This window comes from Staurois parvus, unplaced genomic scaffold (genome assembly GCF_062004578.1).
Source record: "Staurois parvus isolate SC_StPar_1 unplaced genomic scaffold, SC_StPar_1.0 ptg000267l, whole genome shotgun sequence".
NCBI classification, from domain to species: Eukaryota; Metazoa; Chordata; class Amphibia; order Anura; family Ranidae; genus Staurois; species Staurois parvus.
In genome coordinates, this window is record NW_028318063.1 from 1,202,033 (window position 1) to 1,226,284 (window position 24,252).

At 40.7% G+C, this 24,252-nt stretch overlaps 1 protein-coding gene across 1 annotated transcript; it reads right to left on the minus strand.

Moving 5' to 3' along the window:
• Nucleotides 1–2,235: 2,235 nt before the first annotated feature.
• On the minus strand, nucleotides 2,236–21,218 carry LOC149459242 (uncharacterized). The gene is made up of 3 exons (XM_089681444.1): nucleotides 21,117–21,218; nucleotides 13,414–13,503; nucleotides 2,236–8,371 (listed from the first exon to the last, which is right to left on the minus strand). The coding sequence occupies exons 2-3, from the start codon at nucleotides 13,427–13,429 to the stop codon at nucleotides 7,320–7,322; spliced, it is 1,068 nt and encodes a 355-aa protein (XP_089537570.1). The 5' UTR covers nucleotides 13,430–13,503; nucleotides 21,117–21,218; the 3' UTR covers nucleotides 2,236–7,319.
• Nucleotides 21,219–24,252: the final 3,034 nt, after the last annotated feature.

Here is a 24,252-nt window from a genome sequence, read left to right on the forward strand (position 1 = left end):
GGGGACAACCACCTCCCCTTGCCCTCCATATTTCACCCAATATATACCTTAGAGCAGCTGAGAATGGCCTATGCTGGCTCAGTAAAATGCACGGATGAGTTGACTGAGCCATCCACTCTTGCAAGCCTGAGAAGACATCAAGTTAATGTAAAGTATAGTTGTCCCTAAAATCGGATATTATATTTTTTGTGATTGTTATTGTTGTAAAATTTAGAATCAGACCAAGTTAGCAGTGGCCTTAGCATTGCTTTAAATACATTAAACAAAATATAATTTCCATTTTGACTATTGTGTTGGCATAACTTGACTATTGTTTTGTAACTTTCAAGCCAGGGGGATGCTCCAATAGCTCTGTTTTGTGTTTTTTTTTACATCAAAATCGATAAAAAAAATTTTTGGAAAAAGCTGGAAAAACTTGGGAATACTTAAAAATAGTAAGCTAAGCAGCAGTGCAAAGCCAAAAAAGCTTGGGATGTGTAAAAGGAGAGATAAAAACTGATTCTAAACACTATTGCCCCTGTATAAAAGACGTGCAAAACCCCATCTTATATAGGGAATACGCCACATTGTAAAACTGACATAGAAATCTGGAGCAGTTTTGAAGACAGACAACAAAGAGTAATAAAAAAAGATGTGAAATTGCACTTTACTTTAAAAAAAAAAAAAAATCATATATATATATATATATATATTTATATTAATATAATCAAGGTAAATATGAAGATAAGTCAAAATTACCTTTTTTTTCCCGAAAAACTGGTAAAGCAACGAGAGGATGTCAGCTGCCTCTGAGGGAAAGTTTTTATCAGTTTAGGAAGAGGTTCTTTACTGGTAATTATAACAACAGATAGACCAACCACTAAAATAATAAGGGATTACACTGCTGGCCATAGAATAATATTTTGTTTTTTTGTTCAAGCAGTGGTTTGAACAAAATAAAAATGATCCGATTCCCCCATCCACACATTCGAGGTAGATGGGGGGATCCTTCCTGCTGTGTCTGTATTCTGACAACGGGGAGACTTTCTGCTCTCAACAGGGAATTTTCCAACAGGGTGGCTGAACATTTGTCGGCCAGTAGATCAACTTCTGTTCAACCACAGTGGCCATACAAGGATCTAAATTTGGCCTGTCCCTACTTAACTGGCTGACTTTCAATCATATTACATAAGACTAGCTTTATTTCCCTATGTGAGGGTAAAATTGATCAGCTTTCTAGGGGGGTTTGTTTGCCTTTATCTGAACCAAATAGAGGCAAATTGGAAGTTGTGAAAGCTTGCCTTTATTTGCTATGTCTACTCTTCAGCCTAGTTAATCATGTAACTATACAGCAAATACACAAATAAGATTGTGCATATCTGGACACAATATCCAGATAAATCACGATATCCAGATCTGTCACGATATAAAAAGGATATTTCACCTGGGATTCTCAACAAGGCGGGTTGAGGGGCTCCAGGGTACTTTTTTGATGCAGAGGAAAGTGGCTTTTCACTTTCCTCATTTGTTTGTAAAGTCCATTTTGGGACCTGGAGCCTGGAGATTTCAAAGCGATTTGGGAGGGATGAAATCTCCAATCCTGGGACCAGGTTTTGGGAATGGCCAGGAGACTGATTGGTCAGGTGTGTGTGGCTCTCTTCTAGAGTCAGGACCAGGGTTCTGGGCTCCACCCTCCCGAGGAGTCCATGTGGGTGCAAGGGAGCAGCCACAAGTGTGCATTGTGGCACAGTGTAGTCTGATAGAGCAAACAGGGCCCAAGCCTGTGGGCTGGAGAAGCAGGAGTGCTGGGAAAGGGCACTAACCCAGATGCAGGGTGTTGCACATGAATAGACAACAGGACCAAGGCATGAAACCTGAGCAGCGGTGCTGCTAAAGAGAGCCAGGAGGCTGAATCTATGTTTTTGTTTGCATTGATGGCGGATACCCCTGCGTGGGAAAGATATTGTGTGGAACTTTCCTTTAAATAAAATTGGGCTAAAACGGCCCTAAAAAGAAGGAAGCGAGTGGATGTGTGCTTTAAAAGACTCTACTCTTGATGCTAGTTCCCACAACATATATACACACATACATGCATACATACACAAGGTCTCTCGTGGATACTACAGAATCCAAATTACTGGTCCACAGCACAGCCCAAGGTACCACAATTGAGCTGAGAACCTTGCCTTTGCCCACCCAAGGTTTTCTTACCTTCTCTTGTGCTGAAATCACAAACAAAGTCTCAACAACTAACCCTTCCTGTGAAAACACTTTTTCAACAACTTTTATATTGCCAGAAACACAGATGGCTAGCCAAAAGAATGAAGGGTTTTGAAATTGTTATAAGATTTAGTTATACAAAAAGGAGACATTTTGCATAACCATTACACATATTACAATTAGTACACAAGAGAAAAATGTACTAGACTTAAACAGAAAAGTCAAACTACAACCCCAATTCCAAAAAAGTGAGGACATTGTGTAAAATCTACAAAAAACCAAATGCTTTGCAAACCTCACAATCCTATATTTTGTTCACAACAGAAAATATATAAAATCTTTAAACTGAGAAAATGTACTATTTTAAGAAAAAAATAAGGTAAATTTGAAATTGATGGCAGTAACAAGTCTCAAAAAAGTTGGGACAGGGCAACAAAAAAAGCTGGCAAAGTAAGTGGTACTAACAAGGAAGAGCTGGAAGAACATTTTGAAATTAGGTTAATTGGCAACAGGTTAGTAATATGATTGGGTATAAAAAGGGCATCTTAGAGAGTCACAGTGTCTCAGAAGTAAAGATGGGCAGAATACCTCTTGATTGGTGAACCACCAATCTGTGAAAAGTTACATCTAGAAATTGTTGAACAATTTTGGAATACTATTACTCAAGGTACAATTGCAAAGACTTTACATATATCATCATATACAGTACATAATATCATCAAAAGATTCAGGGAATCTGGAGAAATCTCTATGTGCAAGGGACAAGGCAGAAACGCAATATAGGATACATGTGATCTTCTGGCCCTCAGACGGCACTGCATTAAAAACAGACATGATTCTGTAAGGGACACCACTGCATGGGCTCAGAAATACTTCCAAAAATCACTGTCAGTGAACACAGTGCCATTCAAAAATGTTAAGCAAGTTAAAGCTCTATCATGCAAAGAGGAAGTCATACCTGAACATGATCCAGAATTGCCATGCTCTATAGCAGAGGTGGACTGCACCTAAATGGGGAGGGTGCAACTCTCTTGAGGGGAAAGAATGGCCAAAACATTAGATTAACTTTTAAGCTAGCTGATGGGGGGGTGGGGGGGATCAGAGGAAGCTTTTCCAGCTAGTGAACGAAGGACAGAAAGTACTATGGTGGTCAATGTAACAGGAGTACTTAAAGTAGAACTACAGGAAAAACTATTTTCATATTGGATAGAGCAAAGGAGAGTTATAATATAGCAGAGATTTCTCTTCACTTCATAGCCCATAGTCAAACAGGAAGTGAGAGGCAATCCCTGCAAATTAAAGGAATTCCTTGGGGATCACCAAGTCACCAGAACCAGTCCCCATTGGAAAAATTACCATCCATTACTGTTCTAAGAACACCCCAAAATTAGAGATTTTCTCTTACTCTCACTTTCAATGATAATGGTAATCAGGACAAATAGAAAGGATGAATTAACTTAATGGGAGCAAAGACAGCATGAAAAAAACTTGACAGGTACACCAATCCCTCTCCATTATATCCAAAACTGAAAAATGATTTTGCCTTTAGTTATACTTAAGGCTCAACAAGTGTGCTCTGGCAGAATACTACTGCAGCCTCGGAACAAACACAGGGATAAAATAACATGGCCATAACAAACTAAAATGCATGTTCACAAATGCTAGAAGGTTTGTGAACAAAATGGAGGAACTGGAACTACTGATACATGAAGAGGATTTAGACTTCATGGGAGTAACAGAGACCTGATTTAGCAGCACACATGCACTGGCTTGTGACTGTCCAGGGTATCGAAGGATCAGGGTACATAGAAGGGGGCGGGGGGAAGGGTGTTCATGTACATCAAGAGTGATTTGCTGGTTAACACGAGGGATGACATTACTAACGGGGCAGTGAAAGTGGTGGAATCCTTGTCGCTGGAACTTCAAAGGGAATAAACAAGTGGGAAACTAATAGTGGGGGTATGCTACAGGCCCCCTTCCCTTAAGGATGAAAAGGAGACCAATCTCTTTTCACAGTTAGAAATAGCAGCAAGGCAGGGCAATGTTATTATCATGGAGGACTTCTATTATCCATATTGATTGGGCAGATCGAACTGCTCACTCTTCTAAGACTTGGCACTTCTTAAATGTCTTGCAAGACAATTTTATGTTTTCAGTTTTGGATGCCCCATCTAGAAATAAGGCTCTGCTTGACCTACTAATCACAAAAGGCTGATAGCAGATGTGGAAGTAAGGGATAACTTGGGAAACAGTGGAAGTTTCTGTACGTTCACTGTAAAACACAGGAAAAGCAGACATGAGGGTAGGACAATTAAATTAAATTTCAAGAAAGCAAACTTTACCAAACTGCACTCCATACTTCATGATGGGGTCAGAACAGTGGCAAAGTGCATAGCAAATCCACCTAGCAGCACTAGGGTTGTTGGTTCGAATCCCAACCACAGCTCCTGTCTAAATTGGCCCTAGTGTGTATATGTATGTGAGTCAGGGACCTTAGATTGTATGCTCCTTGAGGGGTAGGGACTGATGTTTATGTAAACACTGTGTAAATTGATGGAGTTATAGAAGTACCTGAAATAAGAATATAAGTAAATAAAATGCAATTATATGGGGAGATTTTCTATAAAAAAAAGACACGGAGGAAAAGTGGGAGTGCTTTAAGAGCATTTTAGGTAATGGAATTAGCCATTGTATTCAGATGGGCAACAAATATAAAATAACTAAGGTTAAACCTGGGTGGCTAAATCTGAGCGTAAAAAAGGCTCATTAAAGAGAAAAAACTGTTGAGGGGACACCATCAGCATTCCAGCACTACAAAGAATGCAATAAGAAATGTAAGCACATGAACAGGGCTGTGAAAATAGACCATGAGAGACACATAGTGGAGGAGAGTAAAGAGAATCCCAAAACATTTTTTAATACATTAATAGTAAAATAGCAAACTCAGAGCATACTGACCCTATAAAAGTTGATCAAGGGAAGTTGGTTATAAGAGGCAAGGAGCAGGAAAATGTATTAAATATGTTCTTCTCAGAACTCACTATGGAAAAAGAGGGATGTATTAGACAAGACAGTATTGTTAGCAACACAGCAAGGAATGTACCATTGTGGCTAACAAGCCAGTGTTCTAAAAAGAAAAACTAATGTGAATAAATCACCAAGACCAGATGACTTGCACCCAAGAGTCCTCAAATAACTTCAGTTACTGAACCGTTATTTCTAATCTTTAGAGGAAGCTTACTGACTGGAATGGTACCAACGAATTGGCGTAAAGCTAACATGGTACCAATATTCAAGGATGGGCCAAGATACATACCTGGAAACTACAGGCCAGTCAGCCTAACATCAATAGTTTGCAAACTATTGAAGGGAATAATAAGTGACCATAAGAACAGTATCATTAGTAGTAAGATTTATGAAAAATCGTTCTTGCCAGACCAACCTGTTAACACTCTTTGAGTGAGCTGCAATCTGGATAAAGGTAGGCCTGTGGATGTAGTTTATCTAGACTTCGCCAAAGCATTTGATATGGTACCCCATAAATGTATAACCCACAAATTGAGTTCTATTGTCGTTGACGATGGTATATGTACCTGGATAGAATACTGATTACAGGGGCGCATCCAGAGGATGGTCATAAATATAGTGTACCTTCTGAATGGTCTGCAGTTATAAGTGAGGTACCATAGTGCTCTTTCTTGGAACCAATCCTGTTTAACATTTTCGCAAATGATATAGAGGTTAGGATCAATAGTTCAATCTCAGTGTTTGTTGATGATACAAAGCTAAGCACGGCAATAACTTCAAGACAGGGTATAGAAACTCTACAGGAAGACCTCAATAAGATAGAGGGGTGGGCAAACGCATGGCAAATGGGTTTCAATGTAGGGGAATGTAAATTATTGCACTTGGGGGCTAAAGATATGAATGCAAGCTACAGGGGGAGAACCTCTTGGGGAATCAAGGCTGGAAAAATATCCGGGGGTCCTAGCTGATGACTGACTCAGCAATAGCATGCAGCAAGCAAGGGCAGTAGAATATTAGCATGTATTAAAAAGAGTATTTACTCAAGAGATAAAACTATAATTCTACCACGTTACAAAACCCTGGTTTGACCGCACCTGGAGTATGCTGTCCAGTTTTGGTCTCCAATCCTCAGGAGGGATGTGCTGGAACTGGAGAGAGTCCAGATAAGGGCAACAAAACCAGTTATGAGGAACGATTACAAACATTAAACTTATTCTCCCTGGAGAAGAGACATAGGAAACTATTCAGTGACAGGTCACTCAAGAGACACATGACCACTCAAGGAAGTTGGATGAGACGTGCTTTAACCTTAAACTGTGTAAGGGTTTCGTTTTTTTACTGTTAAGAGTAGCAAGGATATGAAACTCCCTTTCACAACCGATGGTTTCAGTGGGAAGTGTCACTAATTCTCTAAGATGGGCATCTTACTGAACACAATATACATGGATATGGAAAGTGATAAATACACAAACAACCAAACAGGTTGAACTGGATGGACTGGTGTCTTTATTCAGCCTTACCAACTATATAACTACAGTATGTAACTGTCCTGCCTGCAGTCCAGAGCTTTCACCAAGTGAAACTATTTGGCACATGTTGAAACAAAAAATACGACAAAGCAGACCCAACACTGTTGAGCAGCTGGAATCCTTTATCAGGCAATATGACCCCGTCCCAACTTTGAGACATGTTGCTGCCATCAATTTCAAAATTATCTTATTTCTTTCTTAGAATAGTACATTGCCACAGTTTAAAACATTCAATATGTTTTCCATTTTCTATTGTGAATAAAATATGGGTTTATGAGATTTGTAAATCATTGCATTCTGCTTTTATATAGATTTTACACAGCGTCCCAGATTTTTTGAAATTGGGGTTGTACAAAATTAAATTTAAAAGTGACCTTTCTAGAAAGTGCTATTATAGGAGTGGACAAATTCAGAGTGAACTTTGGGACCAGTCAGTTCATGTCGGTGAACTTCTTCAGTTGCATTGACTGTCTAAATGCCGCTTTTGTCCAGCCCTGCCTACCTATAGTATATGCATTTGCAATTGGTCAATTTTCTATATACAATATCTATGTATAAACAGTTCTATTCCGATGATATGACTAGCTTTACTCTTGAGTGGATCTTTAGGTGAGTGGTAAGATGGGATTTGCGGGTGAACCTCTTTCCACACTCAGAACAAGCATATGGCCTCTCTCCAGTGTGAGTAGTTTGGTGTCGCACCAGATCCCGGTTGTAGGCAAACCTCTTATCACACTTAGTACAAGCATATGGGCGTTCTCCAGTATGTGATCTCTGGTGGACATTCAGATTGGAGATGCAGGTAAACCCTTTCCCACAGTCACTGCATATATATGCCCAGTTCCCTGTGTGAGCCATCCGATGTTTCACCAGTCGGGAGTTATCAGCAAAGCTCTTGCCACACTCCTCACAGGTAAATGGCTTCTCTCCGGTGTGAGACCTCTTGTGTATGACCAAAGCCGACGTACATGAGAAAGTCTTTCCACATTCCACACATATATATGGCTTCTCCCCAGTGTGGGTGCGGTTATGGATGAAAAGGGATGAGTTACTGGTAAAACTCTTCCCACATTCCCAACAGACGTATGGTCTCTCTCCAGTGTGGATGCGGATGTGCGTGGACAGGGTTGCACTACTGGTAAAACTCTTTCCACAATGTGTGCAGTTGTATGGCCTTTCCCCACTGTGGATCCGCTCATGAATTACCAAAGAGGACTTCCTAGCAAAGCACTTTCCACAGTTTTCACATTCGTATGGTTTTTCCCCAGTGTGTGATCTTTGATGAATAATCAGATGAGACATCGATATGAAGCTACGCCCACAATCAGAGCAAATACACTTCTTTTGAGGCTTATTGGATGAATAATGGACAGTGACCTTTGATACCTCCAGGGAGCTTTTGACAGTTTGTTGACACTTGTATTCTAAAGTGGACTGGCGGAGGCTCCGACGCCTATCCTCACACGGGTTCTGATCATTTTTGTTTTCTTCCTTATGTCGTTTTTTTTTCTTCCTCACTTTCTGGGATTTAGTTTTACCCAGGGTAGGTGGCAATGTTTTATCATTGTTTAAATCTGCTATTGTCTCTTTTGGCTCCTGTGTTCTCAGACAGTCATCTATAAGAAGAAAAAAATAGAACTAGTGGATAGATCATACTGCCAACATATTAATTTAAACCCCAAAACATTATACCATGAGGAAATGTTAACAAGGGTGATTCTAGGAAAACCAGAAACTGCCTGCTTTTGTATGTAACATAAAAACACCTTTTTTATTAGGATGCAAAATAATATAGCCGAAAAGCTCAAATCTGGCCTAAACAAATATCACTATATACAAAAGCCATGTGTATTGCCCATTTAATATTGCTGTCCTTTATGTATTTCTTACAGATCTGTGCAGTAATCAAACATGAAACTTCTCCTGTACTTTGCCCCGGTTCAGGCATTTTCTATAATAAAGACCGGTCAATTCTGCTCTCAAACCTTGTGCAGAGTGGCTGGTCTTGTATCCACCCCCTATGGAATTCTGAAGGCAGCCTGTAGAGGGTGGACTTGCTGGGTCCCATCATCGCTCACCTCTCTGCACAGGCTATGTGCAGCAAAGTGATCATTTCTCTGCTACTTTATCAAGACGATATTTGGGTGCACACAAAGTGGATTCATATCCCTAAGAAATAGATTTTGAATTGAAGGATTTGTGCCTGGAGTTCAATTCTAAGGTGAGAGAGACACAAACAACATTCTAATGGAAACCCACCCTCAAGCAGAAACCAGGTGTCCAGTTGTGTGTGCACTCTTATTAACCATTCCATAATGTAATCACAAGCCCAGAAAAATAAATGTCACCTGATCCAGCTGCCAGAACCGGAAGCTTTCACTGACAGCTATGTGCCGAGGCTAAAGGAGGGAGGTGAATAAAAGTTGCACACAACTTAACTACACGACACTCAAAAAACCCTAACATGCCTGTAGGATGTTAGGCGAGACACTGCTGTATAGTGGGTAAGTGCAATGTGGTTGAATAGGTATATTCGTAGTATTCCCAAAGCACACGTTCCTGGAAATGTCTGTTAGCTGTCAGGGGGTGCTGCAGCGACCACCGGCTGGAAACCACAGACATTCAAAGTAAAAAATACTTTATGTCACCAGCACACCAAGGATTCTAAAAACAGGTCCAAAGCTTTATTTAGCGGTCACATCATATTTACAAAGGCAACTTTTCAGAACCACGCAGGGCACCTTCGTCAGGCAAATGAGGAGTGCTGGTGACATATTTCCTACTTGGAATGTGGTTAAATAGGGTTGTTTGTAAAAAAAAAAAAAAATCCATCATTCAATGGAACACGGCTTTTCTTCTTCTACTTCTTCTTCTTCTTGTACCTAAACCAAAAACTGAACTTAAAACTTTCAAAGCAAGAAATGGGTTCCTGATGCTCAATTCTGCGTTTTAAAGGAAAATTATTGCCCTTCAACATTTCTTAACATGATTTTCGTAATGTAAACCATTGAAAGCACAATGCCCAAATGTCCCACACCAGGATACCAGATGTGATATTTTAATTCCCAGAATGCCCACGGCATAGCACTATGGTGAGTCATACAGCCACTTGCACTCGAGTGTGTTCTGCTGTGTTCTATCTTGCACTTGCCTGGGTCGCAGACCAGTTGATTCAGTCATTACGAAGTAATAGACGAAATAACATGTGTGCATTGCACTGTTGGTGGGAAGAAAATGAGTGACAGGAATATGGAGCAGCGGATTAACATAAAAATTTACATGAAAATATACCGCAACGAAATCAAGCATTTGTGAATAGCATAGGCGGTATAACCAACTCAATACCGGGCACTTTCACCCCCTTCCTGCCCAGGCCAATTTTTGAAGCTTTTATTCGTTATAACATTTTGCAAATATATATTTTTTCAGAAATTAGGCCAAAATGTATTCCGCCACATTTCTTTGATGAAAATAACCCAAATCAGTGCATTTAGGCTGTAGGAAAACATAGTCCACAAACTATGGGATATATATCTGAAAATGTATCAATCCTGATGTACTGACGGCCTATCTCAATTCTTGAGGCCCTAATTTGCCAGGACAGTATAACAAAAAAATCCCACAAATGACCCCTTTTTGGAAAGAAGACAGTCCAAGGTATTTAGTAAGAGGCATGGCGAGTTTTTTGCAGTTGTAATTTTTTTGTCACAACTTTTTGGAAAATGAAGAAATTATTTTTCCCAATTATTTTTTACATACTGTCACCAGTGCAGTACAGCATCATCATAACGGGAGTGGCAGTCATCAGGGATACTGACTGGTGACAGTATGCAAACAAAAAAAAACAACAAATTCATTTTTTTTTTCTTTGTTACATTTTTTTTAACATACTGTGACCAAAGCAATACAGTGTTACCATAGTAACACTCTACTTCTTTGGGGACGTGATCAGTATATATATTTTTATATATATATATATTTTTTTTTTTATACACACTATGCTTGCTTATACCAGTGAATTTCACTGGTATAAGCAACCATTTTTACTTAATAAAATGGATTCATTCAGTATTTACTATTGTTGTTAGTTGTGATTAACCACAGCTAATCACGTAACAGATGGGCTATGATTGGCCCTGTCTGTACCATGTGGATTACTGTGACCAATCACAGAGATCAACACAATAATACATTTGTGTATAATTGTTATGATCTGTCGGGCTGCCTAATTGTCAAATGAGAGCCGGATGGGAACTGGTTAAAGAGGGGCAGGAAGGTGTCCATGATGATGCAAGACGTGGTCAGCCAAAAACAAAAAGAACGGATGCAAATATTGACAAAGCGCGAACCCTCATATGCTCAGATCGAAGACTGAGCGTGTGAATGATGGCAGAAGAATTGAACATGAACAGGGAAATAGTGCGTCATATTATAAAGGGAGGTTTTTGGAATGACAAAGATTTCCGCAAAGATGGTGCCTTAAATTGTCACAGAAGATCAGAAAGAACATTGTCTTCAAATTTCATCCCATCTTTTGAAGAATGCAAAGGTGTTTGATATTTTTTTTTTTACAGTCCATTCCAGGAATTAAACTGTCACACCTTGTATACTGCCTATCTATCTCTGTGTATGTGCACCTACAGTAGGGATCGAAAGTTTGGGCACCCCAGCTAAAAATTTGTATTAATGTGCATAAAGAAGCCAAGGAAAGATGGAAAAATCTCCAAAAGGCATCAAATTACAGATTAGACATTCTTATAATATGTCAACAAAAGTTAGATTTTATTTCCATCATTTACACTTTCAAAATAACAGAAAACAAAAAAATGGCATCTGCAAAAGTTTGGGCACCCTGCAGAGTTTATATCTTGTACTGCCCCCTTTGGCAAGTATCACAGCTTGTTAACGCTTTTTGTAGCCAGCCAAGAGTTTTTCAATTCTTGTTTGAGGTATCTTTGCCCATTCTTCCTTACAAAAGTCTTCCAGTTCTTTGAGATTTCTGGGCTGTCTGTCACGCACTGCTCTTTTAAGGTCTATCCATAGATTTTCAATTATGTTGAGGTCAGGAGATTGTGAAGGCCATGGCAAAACCTTCAGTTTATGTCTCTTGATGTAATCCCCCGTGGATTTCGAGGTGTGTTTAGGATCATTATCCATTTGTAGAAGCCATCCTCTCTTTAACTTCAGCTTTTTCACAGATGGCATCAAGTTACCATCCAAAATTTGCTGAAATTTTATTGAATCCATTTTTCCTTCTACTCGTGAGATGTTCCCTGTGCCACTGGCTGCAACACAACCCCAAAGCATGATTGATCCAACCCCATGCTTAACAGTTGGACAGAGGTTCTTTTCATTAAATTCTGTGCCCCTTCAATTTTAACCTTCAAGTTCAATTTTAACCTCATCGGTCCACAGAATTTGTTTCCAAAATGCATCAGGCTTGTCTATATGTTCATTTGCAAAGTTCAAACGATGATTTTTGTGGTGAGGACGTAGAAGAGGTTTTCTTCTGATGACTCTTCCATGAAGACCATATTTGTACAAGTATCTCTTTATAGTGGAATAGTGTACCACAACTCCAGTGTCTGCCAGATCTTTCTGGAGGGATCGTGCAGTCAAACGTGGGTTTTGAATTGTTTTTCTCACAATCCTGCGAGCTGTTCTTTCTGATATTTTTCTGGTCTTCCAGATCTTGCTTTAACTTCCACTGTTCCTGATGACTGCCATTTCTTAATTACATTCCGAACAAAGGATATTGACATCTGAAAACGCTTTGCTATCTTCTTATAGCCTTCTCCAGCTTTGTGAGCGTCAACTATTTTCAGTTTCAGTTTTCTAGACAACTGCTTAGAAGAACCCATGGTGCTGATTGTTGGGGCAAGGTCAGATGAGTCTGGGCATTTAAAACCTTTGAGACTGACATAACCTGGTCTTCCCAGACGATGATTGAGAACAATCCATGACACTGGCAGGTCTCAGCTTTGCAAAGGGGACAGTGCATGCTATAAATTCTGCAGGGTGCCCAAACTTTTGGAGACGCCATTTTTTTGTTTTCTGTTATTTTGAAAGTGTAAATGATGGAAATAAAATCTAACTTTTGTTGACATATTATAAGAATGTCTAATCTGTAATTTGATGCCTTTTGGAGATTTTTCCATCTTTCCTTGGCTTCTTTATGCACATTAATACAAATTTTTGCTGGGGTGCCCAAACTTTCAATCCCCACTGTATATATATATATTATTTATGTAATTGCTTTTTTCAGCTTTCTAGATTGTTCTCTACTGGGCAAATGTAATTTTTTTTAGCTATTTTTAGCTGTGCTTGTCCATATCATGGGTAGCCCAGTGGCTAACTGGTTAGCAGCTCCGATGAGCGGCACTAGGTTCGATGGTTCGAATCCCAACCATGGCACTATCTGGAGTATGCATGTTCTCCTTGTGTCTGCGTGGGTTTTCTCTGGGTACCAAGACATGTTGGTAGGTTAATTGGCTCCTGTCCAAACCAGCCATAGTATGTGTGCGAGTTTGAGATAGGTGACCATAGATTGTAAGCTCCTTGAGGGCAGGGGCTAATGTGAATGTGCAATATATATGTAAAGCGCTGCATAATATGACAGTGCTATATAAGTATCTGTAATAAATATTGTCATACTTACCATTGTATTCATCCATAATATTCTAGTGCAAATTCTGCTACTGAGCATTAGTCATCTGTACAATGTCTCTCATCTTCTGTTATTAGAGTACTACAATAAAAATATTTACAGGAGGTGTCAGCAGTAGGAATAAATAGGCAAGTAACAAAAACATATACTTAGTACTGTGATTTACCATAATAAAAGCAAGCAGCTCCATGCAGAGCATGCAAACAGATAAATAACCCTCTAAATGAACTGACCAAGTCTCCTGCAAAATAGGTATTTTTCTATTTGACAGAAAGTGAGTGATGAATAACCCTCAGCTGCTTTACAAATAGGTGAGAAAATATTGTCAGAGAGAAGGACAGTGAAGCACTCACTTTGTTTTCGCTCCCTTTCTTTTTCCCTCGTTCATTCACAAAAGGATAATAGGAGAGCGCTGTGCTTAGGAAATGGCTGCAGAGTATCTATGATTTGAAGCAATAGCCAGCAGTCATCCGGACATAGGATAATCTTATTTAGGGGTAACTTTTTACTTTTTTCCCCTATGCTCCAGCGGTCCAAGGTCCTCTGATGTCAGCAAGACCAATGCAGGGTCCATAGACCTGTACTGTACATGAAGCTGGGGCATGCTATCTGCTGAGACCTGAATAAGCACTTACTGCAAGGGAGGATTTTTAGGTTTCCTGGAGTTGGGTTTTAACCCCATATTACATATTCTAAGCCCCAATTAACCACTTGCCCTCCTGAGGATTTACCCCCCTTCATGGCCAGGCCATTTTTTTACGTTATGGCGCTGCGTTACTTTAACTTATGATTGCGCGGTCATGCAACACTGCACCCAAATGAAATGTACGTCCTTTTTTACCCCACAAATTGAGCTTGCTTTTGGTGGTATTTGATCACCTCTGCATTTTTAATTTTTACGCTATAAAAAAAGACCAACAATTTTGAGAAAAACTATTTTTTTGACTTTTTGCTATTAAAACATGTCCAGTAAAAAAAAAAAAAAATTAAAAATCAAAATTTCGTCATAAAATTAGGCCAAAATGTATTCTGCGACATGTTTTTGCTAAACAAAATCCCAATACGTGTAAATTAATTGATTTACGTGAAAGTTCTAGCATTTACAAATGGAGATATATACTGGAATTTTGTTGTTTGTTTTTTACTAGTAATGGTGGCTATCAGCGACTTATAGCGGGACTGCGGCGGGCATTCTGACACTGGGGGGAAAGGACTTGGTGACACTGACATACCCACTCACACCAATACAGTGATCGGTGCTAAAGAAAAAAAAAAAAAAGTACTGACACTATACGAATGGCACTGGGCAGGAAGGGGTTAACATGAGGAGTGCTCAAAGGGTCAACTGTGTGCTGTTTTACTTGTGTCTGTGCTTCTCCAAATATTTAATATTTCACAAATAAATAATGAGTGATTGGGTTTGTTTGCACTAAAATTCATTTTAGTGTATTTTTTCCTGAAAATATGCATTTGATAATTAACTTTGCAAATATTGTGCGACATAAAAAATTGCAACTACCTCCATTTTATTTTAGAAGGTTTCTGCTTTCAGAAAATATATACTTTTTAGGGAGATTACAGTAATGTATAGCAAAAAATGCAGATTTTATCGTGTGCATTAGTTTTCTTATTTAGGATTTTTCTCGTTTTCACCAGGGGATCTGGCCAGTAACATACCTCCCTTATTAGAGTGCCCCACTCAGGATGATTGAGCACAGGAGGCACATCAGGATTAGGGTTGCAACCTCATTTCTTTAAAACTGAACACATTAATTACACAGGTTCTGAGGTTACTTTAATGCAGGTGTTCAGTTTTAATCCTTTCGCCACCAGGTCCATATGTCATATGAACCTGTCAGCAGGGGGTTTTATACACAATTCGGTGGTTGCAGCCACCAGGATTGTGTATAATACTGACAGGCAGACTCCTGCATGTCAGGTGGAAGCAGTCGGGCAGCTGATTGCTTCCACAACCTTCGGTACTGGTGTCCCCCCGCACGCTCCCACTATGTATCTGGGTCCCACTTGCCCATCTGTGGGCCTGGGGAGTGCCATGGCGGGTGCTGGCAGGTGGAGGGGAGAGAGGAGAGAGGATGGAGGTGTACCCATGTGATGAAAAAAAAAAAAAGTTAAGCAATTTTTTTTTCTAATTGCAAAAAAAGTTACACCCAAGCACATAACATCCCCACCCAAAAAAATTTTGAAACTACCCCCACAAGTACGAAAGTAAACACAGGTCGGGGTACCTATGTGTGAAAACAACAATTGTGATACACATTGTTACATATCGCCACACACGCCGGAGTGAGAGCAATAATTTTAGCAGAAGATCTCCTCCGTAATGCTAAACTGATGACCTACAGGGGCTTTTGAAGCGTTGTCTATAGAAAATATAGGGCACTGAAGTTTGTTGCCATTACATAGGCGCTCACAAATTTAAGGTTTGGCATGTTGGGTATGTATTTACTTGACGCAACCTCATCTTTTATATTTTATTAAAATTTGTTTGACCTAAAAATTACTTTAGTGTGTTTTTTTACTGAAATTTTGTGTTTCCTAGACCTTTGCAGTAATATCGTGTTACATAAAAAATTAGAACTACCACTAAATTATTCTCCAGATTGTCTGCTTTCAGAAAATATAGAATGTTGTGTAATTTTCAGGCCTGAAAATGTTTTGCTCTGGCAGCAAAAGGGCTAAAGGGATGAGGTGGCAACCCTACAGCAGATAGAAGCATTGTCAGTCTGGGGGAGGGGAGTGTTAAATGAAATACAATAACAAATTGAAGCCAAACTCCAGCTCAACTTTAGGCTCCATGAAAAACGGGGCATTTTAATAATGCTGGTAACGTTCGCTGTATAAAGTCATGTTAAAAACATGAGTTTTTCAATTTTTTCCGCGTTTGCGGTTAACTTTTTTTTTTGCTAAAACAAAAAAGTCCAAACACACTGGTTTGCTGCGTTTTTCAGCGTTAGAGAGTTTTTACAGCTAAAAACCCACCTAGAAACCCACTAGTTCTGGGTGTTTTTTCCAGATAAAAAACACCCCAGCTAAAAAACTCTGATTACAGTCTGTGTGGATGGACACATAGGATAACATGCTGGGGGGTTTACTAGCTGTAGAAAAAAACGCCAAAAGCCAAAAACAGCCGCTGTAAAAATGTCAAGTGTGCATGAGGGCTTATAATCAGTTACAGTAAACAGTTGGAATAAAGGTTTTACATAAATAAATGCTAAACATTGTAAACATCCTGTCAGTCTTAAAATGTCTTGTCTCATCCTTGTACAGGGATACATCTGGAAGAGCTTGTTAGTTGAAAAACAGACTTACAGGCTAGATCACCAGGTGAAAATAGAAGAAAAAAAGCCTAAAAAAAAAAGAAAACTAATGCAGCGATCATATTTAAGAATTGGTAAGCTGCAATATAATAAATGTTTGCTTTTGGGATTAATACTGCTATAAACTCTCAGTTTTTAGGCACTTTCAGTAGCTGATTTAGGCCCCTTTCACATGGGACGTTCCGATCAGGTCTGCCTGCCTGTTTTTCAAGCGGACTCGATTGGAACCTCCATTCTCCTCTATGGGGCAGTGGGTGTAAATGGACATCCAATCGGATCTGACCCGCAAAAAGAGACCAATTCCCCTTCCGTCCATCAGATTGGGTCCGGATGGAAACGTACAGGTGGTCTGTTTCCATACTACCATCTATTCAGGACAGCAAGCTGCTCTGTGTCCACTCTGCAGCAGCGGAGCGGACATAGACCTGTTATCCGCTTGCACAGTGGGAATCAGCAGAAAGATCCTCCGCCGAGCAAGAGGATATGCTAAACAGGTCTGCCCCCCCCCCCCCCCCCGTGTGAAAGGACCCTAAATCACTTACAGAGCATGCAACTTTTTTTTATCTTTGCCTACATTCCAGTTTAAGGAGGCACCATGATCACTGCCCTAGGTTTCCTATTTCAGGGTGGCTCCTTTATCTTACAGTGTTCTATTATAGCCACCCTTGTATTCAGGGACTAGAGATGCGTCTTGCTACACTGTGTGCATCAATAAAAACACAGAGCCCCTGCCCCTCCCTTCTCCAAGCTCACAGGCTGACTGGAGATTACACTGTCCATTGTAAACAATTTCCTTTGAAGACCAGAAGTTCAGGGAAGTAGCACTGAGAGTGCAGAGGCAATCAGCATTGAAAGCTGTAAACAGCAAGTGAGAACATTAAAATGAATGTTTATTTTACTGTGCTCAGTGTGTTAAACTAAAAAAGCTGAGGGTTTAACACCCCACCACCATCTTCATTAGCGTTTACTGGCAATGCAGTTATCCCCTCCCTGCATTGGTGGTCAGTGACAATGCTGTTACCCCCCCCCCCCAGTCCACATTGGTAATCAGAGGCAGGGTTATTTAACCCAACTCAGCGTTTACTTACCAGGTCAAATACTCCAGTGCCATTTGCTCACTACTAAGGTCAGAGTAAAGTCACTCCACCTGAAATTACTGGCTTCATTTCACAGCCAGGTGCAGGAAATGCACCTGGTATTCAGCCACCACTTTTAATGCCCTATAAGCATTAAGGCATTAAAACATCCTTCAACTTGTACGTGTCTGCATTTGACTTGGTATCAGCCTCTTACAGTCTCTGCATCACAGAGCTTAGAATGAGGGAGGTAGAAGCAGCACAAGGATTCCTTTAGTTGTGCTAGAGTGCAAGAAGCATGATGATAGGAGAACAGAGAAGAGTAACAGAGGGAAGAGCTCATCAACGTGTTGCTTCTCCTTTCACTGTCCAAATGCAGAATGGGGGTGGGGAGCAGACCTGCAAGTTTTACTGAACTGCAGCAGAGAAAAACCAGGTCTCCTTCTTTGCTAGACAGGGTTGTGTCGTGTGGCAGAGTGGTGTAAATCCCAGGAATGAATGGACATAAATACAAATCTCTAGCAGGTAAAACAGCTCTTTTATACATACAGTATATTATATCTGCATAGAGATTATCCTGATGTTCACCTTTAACGTAAGGCCCTTTTCACATGGACCTGTTGTTCAAGCGGACCCGACCGGAACATCTATTCTCCTCTATGGAGTGGCGCGTGTAAACGGACATGTTTCTGTTTACACCCAACATCCAATCCAATCTGCAAAAAAGATGGATGGGGATCCAATTTCCCTTCTGTCCATCGGATCGGTTCAGATGGATATGGGCAGGCAGTCCATTTCCATCCGACTGCCCACTGAGGACAGCGAGCTGCTCTGTGTCTACTCTGCAGCAGTGGAGCGAACACAGACCTTTCATCCCCTGCTGAGCAAGCGGATATGTTACACAAGTCCACCCCGTGTGAAAGGACCCTATAGCAGATCTTCACTACCCAGAATCACTTTAGCTCCCTGCATTCCTTTTAAAGTGGAACTCCCCTCACAATGTGAAATATAGCTAATTCTCTTCCCCATGACCTTTAACGGCATTATACGATGGGGTGCAAAACACCATATTTTGTTGGTACCTACTGCCTCAATCCTTGTCTAGGTGAAAATGACATTGCTTGCGCAGCTCCCCTCCCTACCCGCAACCTCGTAGGACATGTCAAAATGTTTCAGGAGGCTGCAGGACCAGTCTTACTGATCCATGTAATTTCACACATTCATCATGAAGTCAAAGCCAGCTCCCAAATCCAGGATGGCACTGCCGGGGACCCGCAGCAGTGAGAAGAACAAACTGCAGGAACACAGTGCTGCAACCCATGGACCTAATTCTTAAGTCAGCAACTACAGTATTTGTAATTGCTGATTTTTAATTGAAAGAAAAAAGGGTGAAGTTCCTCTTGAAACTGGAACTAAAGTTGAAAAGAAAGAAAAAAAAAAAATGCAAGGACGCAGACTATTACAGAAGTGACTTTTTTTTAACAAAAATATGTAGCAGAATACATTTTTAGCTTAAATGTATGAATAATTTAGATTTGTTTTATTGGACATGTTTTATTGCAGAAAGAAAACAATATTTTTTTCAGAATGGTTATGTATTTTCATTTATATAATAAAAAAACCCAGTGATGATCAAATACCACCAAAGAAAGCTCTATTTGTGTGAAAAAAAAATTACATAAATTTTATTCGGATACAGTGTTGCATGACCGTGCAATTGTTGTCAGTTAAAGTAGTGCAGTGCTGAATAGCACTGGTCACGAAGGGGGTAAAATTTTCTGGAGGGCAAGTGGTTATATTGGAGTTCCAGTGAAAAAAAAAAATTAAAGCAGCTACAAAAACTGTAGCTGCTGACTTTTAAAAAAAACTGAGTCATCTGTCCCTTGATCCTAAGGTGTCCCCCCCTCAGCCCGTTTCACTGGTTGTCTGCTGTTCCTGGCACCAGCATCTTCACTGAGGGCACCCAGCTGTGACAGCTTGCAGCTTCTCAGCCGGGTGCCCACTGCGTATGCACGAGTAGCGCTGTGCTTTGTGAATAGTCCCGTAGTCTTCTGGGACCTGTCACATGTCTCCTAGGCAGTAGCGGGAACCTGTCAATTTCGGGTACCCACTCCCCAAAGGTGCCAATCCTTAACAGGAAAGGGAACTTTACCTTTTTGGTGTAGCTCCACTATAGGCTTGGTTCACATGTGTGCAGGTGAATAGCAGATGGTGAAGGAGAGAGCATTGGAGAGTGTGGAGTACCTTTCACCCAGAGGAAGCGTGCAGGGTCCAGGTGTGACCCGTAAGGCTTTTTGGCCCGTGGGTTACAGGGGAAAGGTGAGCGGGCATGCTAGCCACATAAAGATTGTCACCCACCACTTGCACTGGCACTGGAGCATGTGTTTCCATCTAATGTATGTCTATATATCTACACTGAATACTGTGGACTATACTATTTATCCTGCTACTAGAACCACCGAGGAGTGTTGATCCATACTCCACAGAGGGAATCACTGTCACGATTGAGTAGGTTGTTTGACACAGAGTGCACTGTTTTTCACTATTGAAATCTACCTTACTGAATTGGGATGCATATTTGTGTTTAATAGATATCGATTGTGTATTATATGCAAAATATTATAGCGCTACATCAATATTTAGTATGTGTGCAGGTGGTACCACTGTGCGACCTGCACAAATACCTGCAGCCGCACCTCCCACACAGGAATGCGGGACCCGCAGGCGTGTGCCATTCATTCTAATGACACGCCAACAGCATTAGAAATCGCAAACGTACTGGGAACCTCGGTTCCCGTGCGGGCTGCAATTTCTCAAGTAGCGCAGGGACGTCTTCCCTGTATCCCGTGTCACGGGAGTCCATTTAAATGAATGGGCTCTTGTGTCCGTGCAAATCGTGGCCCACACATATGTGAACAAGGACAGAATAGGATACGATTATCCTCCTCTGAATACCAATGTTCACAGTGTAAGCTGCCATTCAAAAAGCTGGCAAATCTAGGAAACCAAAAATCCCCCAACACAGATAAAAAATGCTTTATCAAAAAACACTATATCCCCGCAGTCCTTCTCGGAAAGGTCATACGGTCTTTCCTACAGAAAATGGATATATGTCAGCGACTAACTGCTCATCTACAGAGGAAATCCCACGTCTCTCCTGTGTATCATCTACATATTAATGACAGCTGCCTTATACAAAAAAAACAACAACCAAGCAAAACCATATGACAAGCAGGGCACAGCACCTACAGCAGCACAAATGTCTACAAATAGCACTTACCATTCAGCTGTGCTGTGTTTTTATATGACAAAGGAGCAGCAGTCTAAAGCTTCCCCATCTACAAACACTCACTAAAAAGGTTCCTAGCTGGAAAGATGTGTGGTGGCATCTAGTGGTAGAAAAAACAAGTACACCAACAGTTATAGATCAATTCCAGGCATTGGGATTTTATACATACAGTAGTGTGTGATAGACTGGGGGCATTGCTTAACCACTTGTCCTCCAGAAGATTTACCCCCCCCCCTTCCTGACCAGGCCATTTTTTGAGTAACAGCACTGCATTACTTTAACTGACAACTGTGCGGTCATGTAATGCTGCACCCAAATTAAATTTATGTCCTTTTTTTGCTACAAATAGAGCTTTTTTTCACTGGTATTTGATCGCATTGACCGCAACCTGGCCTTAAGGATGACATAGATAATGTACCTACTAAACCTTCATTTTTTGTATTTTTTATGATATAAGTAAAAGAGGGCAATATGAAACTAGTGCAATATTTGACACTGTTTTTGATAAACGTAAGCTGGGTACACACTAGAAGAAAATTGGGTAAATGATCGTCTGGTTTTCCTTGAACCTGAGCATGGTGCCAATTGTACAAACATTTTCAAATAAAGTTTGAAGTAGAAACGTTGTAATGTAGATTGTTGTTTATTGTTTCTGATCACGCACAGCCTTTTATATCTGATTTTTCTTGTACATAAAACATTACACATTAAGTGAAAATCATTCATTCTGTTTACATACGAGAAAAACATTGAAGTTTGTCCCTTCTGAAATATGCATTTGGAAAGTCTGAATTGGATGTCGAAAGCTGTATACACAGTACAAAAATCGAATGATCGTTCCTCATACAGAATTTTTCTCCCGATTTTCTCATAGTATATACCACACTTACCACATCAATGTAGTAGCAAATCTCAATGAATTTTCAAGGTGCTCATCAGATATTTTGGTCCTAATTTTGCCCTTCCTTTGCTTCATCCTTCAAAATAGTGTCTCACAAATATAGTACAAGTGCTGGCAAAAACTGATGACATGAATAGTGTGATTGTGAAGAGTAGGATATTTTTTTTGGGGGGGGGGGGGGAGATAAAACTTATAAAAGTCTAGTACAGAAACACTGTTGATTTTTCTTCTGCCGTATGTGTTTGCTAATTGCACTTTTACCCTGGTCCACACCTAAGCACTTCCGCAGCGTTTTGCAGAAACTCAGTACAGTCCATTTAACATGATTTCCTATGGGACATGTTCACATCTCAAAAAAACAAAAGGAGAAGAAAAAAGGTTACACACTTAATTAGCTAACCTCAAGTGAGTTTATTATGCACCATAAACAGTAATAACCATCGGAGATATGACAATCCTACATGACAAGGGACACTACCCCCCCCCCAAAGAATTCAAGAGGGGAACCCTCAAGAACCAACCAAGGATGGAAAATAGTCTACTAGGCTATCCTACCCCTAACCCTCCAAGATCCAACCCTCACCACCACCTACCCCACTGAACACTCCCAACCTCCTAACAACCCCCCCCCCCCCCCAGGGGAACAACACACCCCTCCCCTAGATGAAAGACACTCCCGTCGCGTCACCCCCCTCACACTAGGGGAGAGAGAGGAGATGAGGGGAAAAATACCAGCCCACTGACACCCCCAACCCCCGCTAGATGGATATCTGCACCAACTACACACACCGGGGGGCTCCTGGATGAACTGTAATGCAAAATAATAATAATTCTAAACAGCAACCATATAATACGTAAGCGTTATACAATGATATGAATTGCAATCAAGTATGGCCGATGGCCAAAGAGGATAACAATGTATAAAATCACTAAACAGGGCTGTAGCCTCAAAGTCCAATCAACACATGATATGTGTACCCTCTAGTATGACCAAGGCCAGATGGATGAAGGCAATATTGGTGATAATGCAGTATTAAGCAATCCATGCAAATGCAATAGGAGAATATTATGTAGCCTGCTAGGATGGATCGATAGTTAGCCAAGCAAGGTAGAACAAACATGGCCTCTGTCTGTTCCCTCATAGACTTCACATGGACTGTATCATAATCATACACACCTCGAATGCTCCTTTGCATCCTCCTTGACTCCTGGGGTGGGGTGGAGCCCTGAACTGCTGCTATGTCCTTGATTTTAAGGGCTGTGCACTCCTTCTTCCCTCCCAAAGCTCCTCAAAGCCTCTGGACTCCAGAGCCTGAACCAGGAATTGAGAAACCGGAGAAAAAAAAAATAGTGTTCTGCACAAAACCAATACTTTGAAGCCTCTCAACCTGCATCTTTTCACCACTTTTTCCACAGTGGCAGGGCCCCGGACTGTCACTATAGTTACATTGGTTCAGCTTACCAATTCTTAGTTGTTGTGGTTGTAATAGTTTTCTTTTTTTATGCTTTTTTTCCTTTATTCTCAACTAGTGATCCAGTCAATAAGGCTGTTATTTTTGAACTTCCTTTAAAGCTCAGATACCTGTGGCACATCTATGCATGCACTGGGCCCCTGTGCACATGTGATTTTTCCCATGCATGTACAAAGGCTGTGACCAGGGAATTAGAAAAACATTCCTGTTTTTGCATGATAGGCCAGTGTTGATTTGCCAACGAGCTCTGCCAGGACTCAAAGGCTCAGCAGAGCCTATGGGAACATCAGTCCAGGCGCCATAATGTTGGTGTCCAAGGGGATGGAGCAACCCGGGAGGTGAACTTTGCTTCTGGTGAAGATCTGCTTTAACATTACAAAACAAGTGCAAGTTGAGTTGCTACTAAATATTTTGAGCTTATTTTGTCATAACCACAGATACCCTGTCTGTCAGGTTGACATAACTTGCTGATGCGCCCTGCACGGGCATGTCCATTTTATAGCATGCTCTGCACATTGGGTCCTTGCCTTCTATGTGCCTGTTTGTGTGCACACCTCATGGCATGCAGATTCACATGCCTTGTGCCAGCATTGGCACCAAAGGGTCTACTGTTGACCTAAGCATTTCAAAATTTTGCTTATATTTACCCTGACCCTAGATGAAACTTTCCTCGTCCACCTGGCTGTCCTGAGGGTATCCTTGAGCAAGGGTTTCCAAGATTTACTTCAAGGTAGTCCCATTTGAGAACTAGTTG